At 48.8% G+C, this 15,000-nt stretch overlaps 2 protein-coding genes across 5 annotated transcripts in view; one reads left to right on the top strand and one right to left on the bottom strand.

Annotated features, from left to right (window-relative positions):
• Positions 1–15,000, bottom strand: part of radil2a (Ras association and DIL domains 2a) — a 28,290-nt gene that overhangs the window by 13,146 nt on the left and 144 nt on the right. The window contains exons 1-8 of one of the 3 annotated variants that reach the window (XM_086185439.1): positions 14,973–15,000; positions 11,978–12,319; positions 9,541–9,776; positions 7,722–8,050; positions 3,464–4,147; positions 3,294–3,331; positions 2,176–2,321; positions 1,987–2,099 (exon numbers count right to left, since the gene is read on the bottom strand). The exon at positions 14,973–15,000 is cut by the window's right edge and continues 144 nt beyond it. In XM_086185439.1, coding sequence (XP_086041565.1) covers positions 1,987–2,099; positions 2,176–2,321; positions 3,294–3,331; positions 3,464–4,147; positions 7,722–8,050; positions 9,541–9,776; positions 11,978–12,099 — 1,668 coding nt within the window. In that variant the 5' untranslated portion in view covers positions 12,100–12,319; positions 14,973–15,000. Of the gene's footprint in view, positions 1–1,986; positions 2,100–2,175; positions 2,322–3,293; positions 3,332–3,463; positions 4,148–7,721; positions 8,051–9,540; positions 9,777–11,977; positions 12,320–12,957; positions 13,496–14,972 lie in introns of those variants that run through there. The other 2 variants (XM_086185438.1, XM_086185437.1) reach the window with 2 other exon arrangements.
• grap2a (GRB2 related adaptor protein 2a) overlaps positions 14,612–15,000 on the top strand; it is an 11,661-nt gene continuing 11,272 nt past the window's right edge. The window contains exon 1 of one of the 2 annotated variants that reach the window (XM_086185449.1): positions 14,612–14,946. The gene's annotated coding sequence lies outside the window, so the exon portion shown is untranslated. The other variant, XM_086185450.1, reaches the window with a different exon arrangement.

Genomic DNA, 15,000 nt, shown 5'->3' with positions numbered 1-15,000 from the left:
AGAGAATTTCAGCTCCGGTTAAGTGGATTGAAGAGTGATAAGATGAATATTGATGTCCTTGTAGAGGACAGCAGGGACGCCCCCCTCCACAACCACTCCTGTTCTGGAGGAAAACTGTCAGCTCTGTCTTCTCATCTCATGTAATAATTACATGTACTAATTACCTTGGACCTTCAAGGTACATCAGCTCGTTCCAAGAGTTCAAGTCCAACAAAGCTCCCAGGAGGAGCTGAAATGATGCAGGGAAGCATCAGGGTTTCTGCTGATGGATGTCTTTGATTTGATTTCAGTGATTTTACAGAGTGAGTCTGAAGTGTTACTATGATGAAGCAGTACAGTGTTTTGGCAGACATGGAAGTAGAGCTCTCAACGGGTCCAGCCGGCCCGACAAACCGGGTTCTGGTCTAAAAAATATGCAAGTGGGTCGGGTTGGGTCAGACGCCGGGCTGCCGATTTGGGGGAAAAAAATATCAATGGTCAAGAAAGTCTCTGGCTGGCTGCTGCCTGCAACCTGCATCATGGAGAGGGGCGGGGCAGACCTGACACTGCTGCGTGTGCCCCTTTAGCCTGGCCCTGGAGGCGAAGATGGAGTTGGTGAAATTGGTGAAGTGACTGTTGCTAGACTCGCTACTAGAGGAAAGGGTTTGCAGTGGTTCTAGATTCTGATGGAATGGATGCTGTGTGTGAGATAAAACATGCAAGCGGAGCGGGGGGGGGGTCTGACTGTGGGCTGGGTTCGGGGTGATAATCCATGTTGACATGGTGATTGGGCTGGGTGGGGTTTGGGCTTTAAAACATGCAGGCCGGGTCGGGTTGTAATTTTCAGGCCTGTTGAGAATTCTACACGGAAGTACCAGCAGCCATGTTCGTAGCATCCCTACATTTCGCCATTGTGGATCTTTCTGCAGTAGTCTGAAGAACGACAGGGAGGACGAACCTTTACATCTATTCTGGTTCAACTTGCTCAGGTCCAGGAAGTTGATTAGCTTAGCCCAATGGCTGGTAGTGTGTGGGAAGTGTTAGCATCCACTAGCTTGGGTCCAGGCTAGTTAACTTAGCCCAATGGCTGGTAGTGTGTGGGAAGTGTTAGCATCCGCTAGCTTGGGTCCAGGCTAGTTAACTTAGCCCAATGGCTGGTAGTGGGTGGGAAGTGATAGCATCACCTAGCTCGGGTCCAGGCTATTTAGCTTAGCCCAATGGCTGGTAGTGGGTGGGAAGTGTTAGCATCAGCTAACGCAGGTCCAGGCTAGTTAGCTTAGCCCAGTGGCTGGTAGTGGGTAGGAAGTGTTAGCATCAGCTAGCTCAGGTCCAGGATGCTGGTGTGTCCAGCAGGAATCCTCCTCCTCCTCATCATCAGTAGCAGCAGTCGCTCTTCTAGTCCTCAACAAACATTTGGTTCTGTTCACCCAAGTTCCAGTGGAGCTTTGGAGGTGCTGCGTCAAATCACTGCGCCAGTCAGGAAAGTAGTTCCGGCGACGTGTCTGATTCTACCACTACAACGTCTCCTCATTTTACACTGGTATTTCATGAAAGTCCTTGTCATATTAATGCAGATGAAGACTGTTTTGGAGGAAAGTCTCTCTGAACTCTTTGATGACCTCCTACTTGCTGTGATGTTCCGGCAGTGCACCTGTTAATGTTCTCAGCCAATCAGCCATTCTGGTTCCCAAGAGTCACCACAACCTCGGACACAAGATTGTCTGTTTACATTCTGACACTCTGCTCGCTGTCTGACAGGCGCTTCCTGAGTGACAGAGCCAGATAAAGTCAGTGTTTCCACTCTGTTATTGTCTTTTCTGTCTGGAATAAACTCAATGAAAACAGAACACTGTGTTTACACAGGCATCTTCCTGTTTCACATGTCAACCACACTCACATTTTACAGGTCAGAACAGGTTGAAGTAGTGAAATCTGTGTGTGTGTGTGTGTGTGTGTGTGTGTGTGTGTGTGTGTGTATATACAGGTGATTTATAATTCAAAGCTGACCTTTGTTAGATAGTAGACCGACTGCTGGAAGGTGAACATGACAACCTCCTCCAGGACCGTCATGGCCTCCTCGCAGGCCGTGCGAGTAGACGACACCTCCCAGTCCAACACACCTACTCAGACAAACAAACAAATGTCATTAGAGCTGTGGTAAGCTGGTGTTCCTCTCCAGCTTGTGTTCGGGCCCACCTAGGTTCTCCTGCCTCCAAGCCAGCAGCTGAGGAACTTCATGCTGGATGAAGTGCAGCAGTTCCAGGGAGTTGGCCATCCACATCATCAGCGGTTGCAGACCTGGGGTCAGCTCCTCCATGCTCAGCTGCTCGTCACCAGAGCTCCTGATGTACAAACACAACCATCTGGGATGTCAATCACAGGCTAGAGTTGCACTGTTATGTTGATTAGCAGTATTGTGCGTTTGGTTTATGTTGTTTCTGGGTTTTTATATTTTTTTTCTTGCCAGCTAAAGAGACTACTGACAGAAATGAGCCTCAGGGTGCAATCTGGCGTATTTACATGCAAATGTCGATTCATATCATCGACCCTACTTTTAAATAAAAAAGAGGAACATGAAGAGATGTGCAGTTCTGATATAACTGGCGAGGCTCTGGAGCCAGCGTTGTGTTCTGGGTGGTCGACTGTCACCTCATGTCACGTGGGGAGAAACCAGCAGACTCTGTTGCACCAATACTCATGATCACATGATCACATAGGCGTCGCTGTTCAACAGGTCACAATGATGAAGCTACCATGGTGAAATAAGCAGTTATACATTTTTCAGTTTCGCATGCTTTGCTCGCAGTTGTTCAGGGGCACTCAAGTAAAGTGGAGGCTCCAATTAACAAAATCTTTCAATTAACAGAACAACTTTCTTTTGTTTGTTCAGGTCAGATTCAGGGGACAGGAACTTTGCTCACACCAGCACAACCATCATGAGGAAGCTCTCCTGTTTTAAGATGAGGTAAGATCACCCTTTATTTGCCCCTCAGTGGGGAAAGTGTCCCTGTTACAGCAGCAGAAACAGAGAAGTAGCAGCAGAAAAAGTACAAGAGTAAAAATAGCAGAAACCATAATAAACTACAATCAATACCAGCAGCACAAGTGTTGAATATTGTGCAGTACAGTGTTAAGTATTGCACAGCAATCCTTTTTTCATGGGTTTTTTACGTGCCTTGGGAAATACTTCCTCTTGATCTGCTGAAAACACAAACCAAACTTGAGCTCCTCTTTGATTCCAGAGACATGCAGCAGCGACTGCTCTGTTTTTGTTGTGTATTTCTAGGGCAACACTTGTGCTTTTGTCTACTCACGTTTCTGGCTGGAGAGCAGCAAGCTCCTTCGTCTTCTCCTGAGAGGCAGAACACATGAACAAAAGATGCGTTTCTAGCAAACATCAACCTGATGGCACATCTGATGACAGTCAAGGGTTGAATGCACTGACTCAGGTTTGCTACACACTGGTCCAGAGTTGCTTCCTTACCCACATGAGGACCTGGATCTGGCTGGCTATCCGCAGCAGCAGCTGACGGAGGTGCGTCAGCTCAAAGGTGGAGGCTGAGTGCTGGATGCAGACGCTGAGCAGGAAAGCAGGTGTCAGCTTTGGTTCATTGCCACTCGGGTCCAACATGTCCAAAATCTCCTGCAGCACCATTTCCTCCTGCTCCAGCTCATAGCTCAGTACTGCCTCAGTGCCCTCCAGGTCCCTCCAGCGAGGCGGTAGCGGCTTCCTCTGGGGCCTCTTGTTAAAAGAGCCACAAGATAAACAGGAGGATGACTTCTTTGTGTTGGGGCAGAGTCTGGTCATCCAGGGAGTGGACTGAGGGGACCCCGGGGTGTTGGTAGGATCCTTGAACATAAACAAGTAGTGTTTCCCCAAACCCACCAAGTCCCCTGGATTTAGTTCCACCTCCTCCTTCAGCAGAGAACCATTCCTAGTCACAGGGGCATTGTAGAGGGGCTTCAGCATTGTTAGAATCTTTTTGGGTTCCCCTGAGGAAGTGGAGTTGTTTGACTCCAAGCGCCTGACGCAGCAGTGTTGAGGCAGCACATCAGGAGCGAAGAGAAGGATGTCAACCTTTAAACTCTCCTCGTCTTCGCCGTTGTAGTGTTCCCTGCAGCAGCCAAAGATGGTGGCAGTCCCGCACATTAGGTATATGACAAAATCCTGCAACAAGATTGTTTCTGTTAGGGTGACAAACAGTTTCACCAGTCAGTGTTGAGATGTACTAGTAACCCGTATCTGCAGCCACGGACGGTGACAAATGTAGAATACAGGTGCCAACAGCTGGAGTCGCTCTGGTCCAGCATCTGTAGTACCAACTTTGAACCTAGTTGTATATTCAGATTTCTTTTTGGAAATGTAGATAAATTACTGTAACATTGATCTAATTAAATCATTTGCCATTTGCAAAGATACATTTTCAGAAAATATTTTTAATCAAGATCAGTTATCTAAATATAAGCATTCCACTGAGGAAGTTCCACGGTACCGAGCTGTTGTGTCTCACCTCCTAATCCTAATCTGACAAAAGTAGTCCCTGTGTCAGGTGGGACTACTTTTCTTATGCAACAGTTTGGAAATCAAGCAGCCCTGTGAGTGAACGGCATTAGGATCAGCTGACCTGCCCAACCACAGCAGGTGAGACCGGTAGGGAGGGGTAAGGGTGAGACGTGGGTGATGTCCGTGACCTCAGTGTCACCACGCTAAGACTATTAGCTGAAGAAAGCGTAACGTCTGCGCCACTAGAGAGACAACCAACCAGTCCTTTTTGGACTAAGAAAGAGTGAAAATGACAGGTTAGATTTAAAGGTGACCTGTACTCAAAAACAGATTTGAGAGTCATGGCTGATAAAGCACAGCCCCACCTCCTTCCTTTGGCTCAGAGTTGACCAATCACTGCAGAGTAAGATTAGCCCATCGCAGAGCAGCAGGATCCTGCACACTCAGCGGTCTCCACTGCCAGCGATAAACACTTCCTGTTCCTGGGAGTGCGTGTGAAACACAAGCTGGGTAAACAACACACGTGGAGGAGGAGATACTTCTGAAATGGCAGCCTCAGGTGTGCTGGCATGTAGATTACAGCAGCTCCTCCCCCACTGGGTTTGTTTATATGCTCTTAAGTTGATCCCCCTCTGCAGTGGGCCTGTAATCAGGTTATCTCCTGGTCCTGATGGACTCTGTCCTTCCTCAGGACCTGATGGAAGGCAGCTGGTCCTGAGTGCTTCTAACAAACCATCCCTACAATTCGCTTCCACAGCATCTCTTTCCTTACACTACTACATTACACCTACTTGGCTTACACTGCCTAGTGCATACAAAAATATATATGGCCAAAACGTATACTCAGTTTTGATTGAGATATACTTAAGAAAAACAAATCAAATATTCTTGCCTGTATTGCCAAGTACTTGTACACAAAATTGTCAAGTTTACTTGGTCTGACTTCTGGTATTTCATTTTACTTCCTGTTTTCCCTTAGTGTCAGTATTTTTAGTCAGCTTCTGCTTTACTTTGAAAAGCACTTCCCTCTTGTGTCTGTTTGCTGTACTTCCTGTCTCACCAATAGTCCAGTGTCTCTCATCCAATCAGCAGTCAGTATTCCAGTTCCGTTTGTTGTTGTTTTTTTGGTCACTTCCTCTGTTGTTTTGCTCTGTTGTCGCCATGTTTGTAGTTCCAGTGTAAATCACTGGGGTTCCTCACCAATCTGGATCTGGGTTCTCCTGCCATTCTTCAGTCAAGTATAAGCATGATGTTAAGCTCACTTAAAGAAAACTTGTAATACTACACTAGTGCAGTATAAAAATGATTGATCTACTAGCTTTTTGTAGTACTGAAACAGAAAACAACACAGTTTACCACCACGAAAAGTACACTTAAAGGTTTATGTAACACTAGGATGAAAATGTGCATCAATTTAGCATTATTCTTTTTTTAATTTGCTAATTGTTTAGAGCATGCTGACATTTTCGATACAATTAGATGGAAACCTTGTGGTAATGATATTTTAGTTTTAATATTTTTATGCCCTTTTATGTTATTGCTTCGCCCTCTCTGTGGACAAGCACACACTTCCCTGTTCACCTGACGGCGAGGAGACTCACCAGGTAAACGCAGAACATGGGTGGATCATACTGCCCCACCCACCCGAAGACAAGGACAACTGTGTTGGTGCAGAGGCCCAACCAAGCTGGAGGTAACACCAGGAACTGAACCAGAGCCCCCCCCCCCCCCCCCCCCCCGTTACTAGGGAACACAACACGCTGCTGTAACACCTGGACGCCTGACATTCCAATCCAAAATAGATAAAGACTGACACCTGTGACACAGTCATACCTGCATCATATCAGCAACATTAACTGTAGGCTCAACATTTCTGTTGTCTTTCAAAATAAAAGCTCTCACAAGCATATTTGCTTTAAAAATGCATTAATTTAAAGTATATATCTAAACTGGTTCTGGGTCTCATTTTGGATGAAATTACTCCGTCAAATCTGTAGCCAACAGAGCCACAGCAGGACAGAACAGAGCAGAACCTTTATGATCTATTTGAATTTAGAAGGACGTTTTTCTCGCTTGCTCAGTTTTACACTTTCAGCAACACATAATTCATGTCACAACTAAATATAAGTTAAATGTATCATATGACATGAAAATCATCATTTTAATGAGAATTATTAAAAGTAAAATCTCTGTGCAGAAAGATATGGCTGGCAGTGGTGAAGACGCAGCAGCACCGAGGTAGAAGCGCTGAGGAAGAAGCCCTGAGGTAGAAGCCCTGAGGTAGAAGCCCTGACGTAGAAGCCCTGAGGTAGAAGCCCTGATGTAGAAGCCCTGACGTAGAAGCCCTGACGTAGAAGCCCTGAGGTAAAAGCCCTGACGTAGAAGCCCTGAGGTAAAAGCCCTGACGTAGAAGCCCTGAGGTAAAAGCCCTGACGTAGAAGCCCTGAGGTAAAAGCCCTGAGGTAAAAGCCCTGACGTAGAAGCCCTGAGGTAAAAACCCTGACGTAGAAGCCCTGACGTAGAAGCCCTGAGGTAAAAGCCTTGACGTAGAAGCCCTGACGTAGAAGCCCTGAGGTAAAAGCCCTGACGTAGAAGCCCTGAGGTAAAAGCCCTGACGTAGAAGCCCTGAGGTAAAAGCCCTGACGCAGAAGCCCTGACGTAGAAACCCTGAGGTAAAAGCCCTGACGTAGAAGCCCTGAGGTAAAAGCCCTGACGTAGAAGCGCCGAGGTAGAAGCCCTGAGGTAGAAGCCCTGACGTAGAAGCCCTGAGGTAAAAGCCCTGACGTAGAAGCGCCGAGGTAGAAGCCCTGAGGTAGAAGCCCTGACGTAGAAGCCCTGAGGTAGAAGCCCTGACGTAGAAGCCCTGAGGTAGAAGCCCTGAGGTAGATCCAGGCTGTGTCCCAGATGAACAATCGGTGGAGGTTTTATAAAACAATATTAGGCAGCATTTCTAGATGAAGTTAAAAGTTGCTAAATCATTTGATTGTGACACACTGACTTCCAGGACCTCTTTTCCTGAACTATTTAACAGACGGCACCCAAAAACTGCAACGTCTTAACATGTACACAACTACGATCACAAGAACTTGAATCTTGGTGTTGAGAAAAATATCAGTAGGACATGGAGCACGACGGCTCCTCAGATTCCCTTGGTGTACCTCAGCTACAATGCTACATGACAGGTCCAAATGTCACAGAAGCGGCTAAATAATAATGGTTTCCTTTTTGGTTCTCTCACCTGTCTGTGGCTGTAGCCCTGCAGCAAGAGGAAGTAGGGGAAGTCAAAGGGTGGGTGAATGGAGTACTGGGTCGTGTTGTCGTCACTGCTTTCTGTCTCCTCCTTCTCCATGCCCAGCCGCAGAACCTCCTTATCAGCTTCAGCCTCGGGATCCTCCCTGAGCGTGCTCTGCTGAGCCCTGCTGGCTTCCTTCGCCATGGTGGTCAGATCCATCTCACTCAAGCTTCTCCAGATCCCAAGTCCCTCCACATCATCGCCGCTGCCATCCACAAAGAGCGAGGTGACCCTGGAGCGGCTCTTCTGCAGCTTTCGAGCCTGAGCATTGATGCCTGGCTCAAACACAAGACATCCAGGTAGTTACCGCGGAGATCTCAGCAGGAGAGTGAAATCCCACAATTCTCCCTGCAAGAAGGACTACTCACACTTAGACAACATTAGAGGACATTAACATAACAACATAAAATACTGGAGATACTATATATTTAGAACCACAAAATTACAAGGTCCAAATCAAAGCTACTTCCATCATAATGGTTAAGTGAACTGGCATCACTTCAAAGGAAACAGAGGAAATGTGCTGGGGAAATAAGATGTTGCTAATCTGATGCCAGCAGCTACGTGATGGAGCACAAACACCATCAGCTCACTGGAATCCATTAAGCACCGTGGAATGTCCACAGACCCTACCCACACTCCCCACCACCACCACCAACACACACACACGCACACGCACACACACACACACACACACACACACACACACACACACACACACACACACACACACACACACTTATCAGCTGTGGAAATGGGTGTTTCCATTGTTGTTCAGTGCCAGTGTGAGAGATGACGGCCAGACATTTTCCTGAGAGGAGGGAGGATCAACATTCGTCATTGCAGGTTGATGATTTTTTGGTGGGAGTAAAGACTTGAAAATTTAGTTTCTACCAGAGATGAAAACCACTCTTGTGCTTCTATGTTCCCTACAGTGTTACAGCTTAGCTTAGTTTAGGATGAACGGTCTGTCTGTTTAGACCAGGGGTGCCCAAAATGCTTCCCTCAAAGGCATCACTCAGTGGCTTTTTTTTTATGGTGACTCTTACTGACTTCAGTCACCATAAACATCCGGATCAAACTGTAACTCTGCTGCTTGATCAAATTATGAAAAATACTGAATAATTAGAATTAATAGTTTTACTTCATAAAAAAGGTAAGAACTGTGATTTGTAATAATACTTTTCCATATTTTTACATTTCATTTCTTTATTACAATCATAATCTATATCTGGAACTTACTATGGACTTGAATGTTAAAAGGATTAAGTACCAAAAAGTACAACAGGGTGCCAATACCACATCCCAGGTAATGGTGCGGGCACCAGTATATGGGACCAAACCTTCCTGAGTCCCTGATGGGTCCCTGACGTACACAACAACAGAGCAAAGGTAATTAAAGGCCAGAGGCATTAGGGTGATAAATAACAGCGGAAACAACAACCACCAGGCAGCGACGCCAGCGGTGCCTTGATGCTTTGCAGGGTTCTGATGGGACAGGCAATAAAACACAGATAGGAAGGACCCCCTCTGCCCCCGCTGCAGCTTTTATGTCCTCTTGACCTCCCAACCTTGCCAGACTCACCCACGGGTGATAAGCTGGACAATGAAGGCTGTCATTGCAACGCAGGCCCTGGATAAGAGCCTCCCATTGATTACTCCTGCTTGAGGATGTGAGGGCTACTAAGTCTGTCATCTACATCCCTGAGAAGAATTGGACGTGTGCTCTGGACTAGGCTCCGCCCCTCTGAAGGTGTTAGTGTACCTGCAGTGACTGTGTCTCTGTCCTTCAAACTCTGTTCTTCAACGCTCGCTCGCAGCTGGATCTCAAAGCGTCTGGAGAAGCCTTCTTTGGGTTTCCACAGCGACTGCAGCATGAGAGGTTTCTCATTGCTGCCCACCACACGGAAGCACTCCCTCTTCCACTGGTTATCCGCACTCGTCTGGCCAATCACATCACACAGCACATAGTCACTGGCGTCCTCTTTTTCCAGGCAGTACCTGAACAACAAACGGAGGAATTCAGACCAGAGAGTTGGGGGTTGGCGGTGACTCCCGTCTCAGGTGAAGTATCTCGATAATATTTGATAATCACCATGAAATCTTATTCAGACATTCATGGAGAGTCTCAACATTCAGCGCATTCATGGGGAGTCTCAACATCCAGCGCATTCATGGAGAGTCTCAACATCCAGCGCATTCATGGAGAGTCTCAACATCCAGCGCATTCATGGGGAGTCTCAACATCCAGCGCATTCATGGAGAGTCTCAACATCCAGCGCATTCATGGAGAGTCTCAACATCCAGCGCATTCATGGAGAGTCTCAACATCCAGCGCATTCATGGGGAGTCTCAACATTCAGCGCATTCATGGGGACTCTCAACATCCAGCGCATTCATGGAGAGTCTCAACATTCAGCGCATTCATGGGGAGTCTCAACATCCAGCGCATTCAGGGAGAGTCTCAACATCCAGCGCATTCAGGGAGAGTCTCAACATCCAGCGCATTCAGGGAGAGTCTCAACATCCAGCGCATTCATGGGGAGTCTCAACATCCAGCGCATTCATGGGGAGTCTCAACATTCAGCGCATTCATGGAGAGTCTCAACATCCAGCGCATTCATGGAGAGTCTCAACATCCAGCGCATTCATGGGGACTCTCAACATCCAGCGCATTCATGGAGAGTCTCAACATTCAGCGCATTCAGGGAGAGTGTCAACATCCAGCGCATTCATGGGGACAACTTTGCCGCAAAACCCCCCACTTCATCGCCTGTTGATATTTATGAATAAACCTGAATCAGCTGTACTTTGTGTTCAGTGATTATTAGTAAGACGCTAAATCCTGTTTAACATCTTGGCCAGAGGATAGCAGGTGATAAACAGCCTTTAGGCTAATTCTGGCTTTTTAAACTCATATATATTTCCATGTGATTTTTTAAAATTCGCACTGTCCCTTTTCAAACAACCTAAACCTGAACTGGATTTTTGGATTTGAATTAAACCTCACAGATCTGCTAGCATGGCTGAAAGTCAGGGTCTTCAAGGTCTGAGATGGTGGCTCTCCATTTTAACAAGGAGTCACGTCATAGTTTACAGCTTTGTCATTGTTGTTAAACCCTGGACCAGAAACAGAATCAGACCTGGGACCAGATCTCAGCCCTGCCCACTCACAGACTGGACATAGCCAGCATGACAGTGGTTTGTGGCTTGAAGCCTCCAGTTTGGCATTTTGGCCCAGTTTTGGACAAGAGGCTGGAGCAGGAGGGGAGCGTGCCTGTACAGTTGGTTCAGGCTGCAATGGTAGTAACTTGGCAATCACCGGGCTGCCATGACCTGAAACATACCCTGAATTATCGCATTCTCTGTTATTTGTACTGTAAATGGACTCTGATTTAAAGAAAAAGAGGATATGCTGTATATTAAAATATCTGCATTGCCTTCTGCAATCCAGCGGTAGACAAAGTGCTAAACACTGGGTTTTGCCAGCATGAGCAGTACGTTTGCCATCCTCAGTGAGAGTCGCCTTCCTTGGTTCAGTCACGTCAGGAGAATGACCTCCTGAATGGCGATATGGCTGAGGGTTCACAGCTAACAGGACCCCAGCTCTACTCCAAACATGTCTGCAAGCTCACACTGCACTCTCGCTCAAGCAAACCCTGCAGCATCAGTATCAAAGCTGTGTAGACGACCACTCAGCCGGACATCTTGCTGTCAGACTGGATGTAGAGAGCCAGAAAGGAGGAGACACAATGGCACGTTGGACTGCAGACACACTCCCCAAGTGACAGACAAACTCAACCTACTTGGATGCTACGCCATCACCCCTTGCCCCCTTTGAAGATGGAAGGATGCTGATGGCAATGCTGTTTTGATGAAAGACCATCAACAAACTCATTTGATATCCACCTGAACACCTCCCTCAAGAGGGCCCAGGTGGCGTCCTGACTACATGCCTAAAGCACCTCGACTGGTTCTTTTCTAAAGAGTCTCATCCTACACCTGAGACACGCCAGCCCCCCTTCGGAGGAAACACATTTCAGCTGCTTGTGTTGATGATCAGGGTCTTCCGATCATGGCTGCAGGTAAGAGTAGGAATGGAGACTGGCTGGCAGATCAGGAGCTTCGCCTTTGGGCTCATCTCTCTCTTCCCCATGACTGTTATTCTGCATTTAATCTGGAATATAAGGGACCCTCCTCACCGATCAAGGGCCTCCTTCACCAACTCCTTTGCACTGGACTGCGTGGTGGCCAGGACGCTCTTGTAGTTGGTCCCCTTGCAGATGTCACTGCCAAAGACCTTCAGGATGCCAGGGACGGACATCTGGCAGGACAGCTCGGCCGGGTCATCTTCTGCCCTGAGGTCTCTGGCCGGGCCGCTGCTGCTCGCCACATAGCCGTGGCGTCCGCTGCTGTCCCGTAGGTTGGGGCTGTAGTTGAAAACAGTAGAAATCCTGTTGTTGTGCCTGCGGATTTTGCTCTTGGCAGGCTGCCGGACCCCCACGTTCTCTGTGGAGCGGACGGTGCTGTCCGAGTTGTTGGACCTGAGAGAACAAAGAGGACAGTGAGGCCGACACAGCACCAAAAATGCTCTTTTGGAATGATGATATCTCGCGTGTACAAAAACGTTTCCCTCTTATTTATTTAATACACCATTGAACTTCTATTCAAGCACTAAATAGTGTTATTTTCCTGTGTTTAGGGTGGTTTTTCCCACTGCTACATTGGTGTTTAGGGCTACACGCACAGTATTAACTGAGTTCTATCTGTTGACGTCACAAGGAACAAATGGATGCCGGGTTCTTCAAACGTGCTGTGGAATCACTTAAACGGTCCTGAATTCTTTCAGGAAGATCAACTACACAAACAACACATTGTCGGGTATCGACATCGGTCCATCGGGGCATCAGGAAGTCAAGGTGTTGGTACCGGTGCCGGCACCAGTATTAATGGCTGTCGCCGCGTCTGGTTCCACAACTGTGACCGCAAACACGGCGTTGTTGACTGTTGCACAGAAGCAAACACAAACTCACTAAACCATGAATCAGCTTTTTTTTTTTTTTTTAGCGTTACAAGAATGAAATAAAAGCAGGGACGCGAGTCCTGGAGGAGACCTGGACCCTGACCCTGCTGGGTCCTCCATGTGTGCTGGGACCCTGGTACCGGGCTCTGCGGGACTCACTCGGAGCCGCTGCTGGGCTTCCTCCCCAGCTTGGCCAGCCTCCTCTTGGGGGAGCGGATCAGCAATCCCACCGGGAAGTTCAGCTGCTTACTGACGTGGCTGCTCTTCTCCTCCGGCATCATCTTCGTCTTCACTCCTCAGCGTCAGTCACACCATCGTCCCGCTCGCGCTCCGGAGACTCTTCACCGAGAACTCAGTCCCGGCATCGCTCACCAACGGTTCCGGTCCCACCGGCGCGAGTCAAACGTCCTGATCAGGTTTCCTGAGGAGAAAGTCCGAACTGCGAGTCCGTCCGTCCATGTCCGCTACGGCAGCTCTGGGTCCAGATTTAGCCGAGAGAGCCGTTAACCGGACTGAGAGGAGAGAACCCGCAGCCGCTCCAAGTGACGTCACTGCAACGTCACGCGCCTGGTCGCCCCAGAAGAGACGGGAGGAACTCTCTCTCTCTCTCTTTCTCTCTCTCTCTCTCTCTCTCTCTTTCTCTCTCTCACACACACACACACACACTTTTTGAAAACTGAGGACATTTCAACAGGTCCTCACATCTTCAATGGGCCGTTTGAAGGTCAAGACTTGGTTTTAGGGTTAAGTGCTGCTAAACAGCAGGCTTCTCTCCTTTTTGAGGTCACAGGACCTGTGAGGTACCACAGAGGTGTCGATTACTGATCAAACTGGACTTCATCAAATCCTCCCGAGAAGAACCAGGCCGTGAAGCAGGGCACAGGCTTGTCTGAGAGCTCCATCAGGTGGCCGTCAGGGGAACTGAGATAGAGCGAGAGAGAGAGAGCAGAGCACCTGCTGGTCCTGTGAACAGAACCGAACCGACCAGGGGAACTGTGGCATTTGTAGACACTGCAGCGTCTCCCTCCACCCTCCTCCACTCTCTTCCATCCTCCTCCAGTCTCCATCCTCCCTCCACCCTCCTCCAGTCTCCTTCATCCTCCCTCCGCCCTCCTCGATCCTCTCTCCACCCTCCTCCAGTCTCCTTCATCGTCCCTCCACCCTCCTCCAGTCTCCTCCACCCTCCTCCACTCTCTTCCATCCTCCTCCAGTCTCCATCCTCCCTCCACCCTCCTCCAGTCTCCTTCATCCTCCCTCCACCCTCCTCCAGTCTCCTTCATCCTCCCTCCGCCCTCCTCGATCCTCTCTCCACCCTCCTCCAGTCTCCTTCATCCTCCCTCCACCCTCCTCCAGTCTCCTCCACCCTCCTCCAGTCTCCTTCATCCTCCCTCCACCCTCCTCCAGTCTCCTTCATCCTCCCTCCGCCCTCCTCGATCCTCTCTCCATCCTCCTCCAGTCTCCTCCACCCTCCCTCCAACCTCCTCCATCCTCCCTCCACCCTCCCTTCAGTCTCCTTCATCCTCCCTCCACCCTCCTCCATCCTACCTCCACCCTCCTCCAGTCTCCTCCATCCTCCCTCCATCCTCCTCCCACCCCCACCCCACCCCACTCATCTCCACCTTCCACCAGTGGGCTCCGGGACCAGACGCCCCCTGGACCTGGTCCAGGCCGAACCTCTCCAGTCTGCGCCGACACCTTGATCAACGGATAAACGGTGTAGTCGCACATTCTTGAGCTGAAGTCTCTTCTTCGTCCAGAGTTCCGGGTTGTGTCGTCACTCCGACTTCGTGAGACTTTTTCTGCTCAGACTGAATCGCGTTGTTGCAGTGTGCGGAGGTTACAAGCTACGCCACTGCCGCGACGTTGGCGCAGCGCAGCTTCAGGCTTGCGGTTCTTGGCGGATGTGAACACAACCAGCAGCAAAATTCCACCGCCATGTGGACGTAAACTTATGCAGTGAAGTCCGCGAAGCATACGACTGCGGCAGGTTTCGTTTTATTTTGAAAATCCTGCTGAAATCTGAGCTCCCGCTGACCTCTCTAGAGCTCGAGCTCGCGGTTCATCGCTGCTGTGAAAACTCTCGGGACACAAAGATGCTGCCGTGCGGAAGGAAACGAGGAATCAACTCGACACAAGTGTAACCCCGAGGTGAGGAGGTGAACGTCCAACCAAACCTGTGGAAAAGTGAATTCAGCTACAAGC

The sequence above is a fragment of the Aulostomus chinensis genome, chromosome 18, assembly GCF_037954235.1.
Source record: "Aulostomus chinensis isolate RoL2024-O1b breed Wild chromosome 18, RoL_Achi_v1.0, whole genome shotgun sequence".
Lineage (NCBI taxonomy): Eukaryota > Metazoa > Chordata > Actinopteri > Syngnathiformes > Aulostomidae > Aulostomus > Aulostomus chinensis.
The sequence above is the reverse complement of the archived record's forward strand: the minus strand, read 5'-3'. Positions and strand labels throughout refer to the sequence as shown.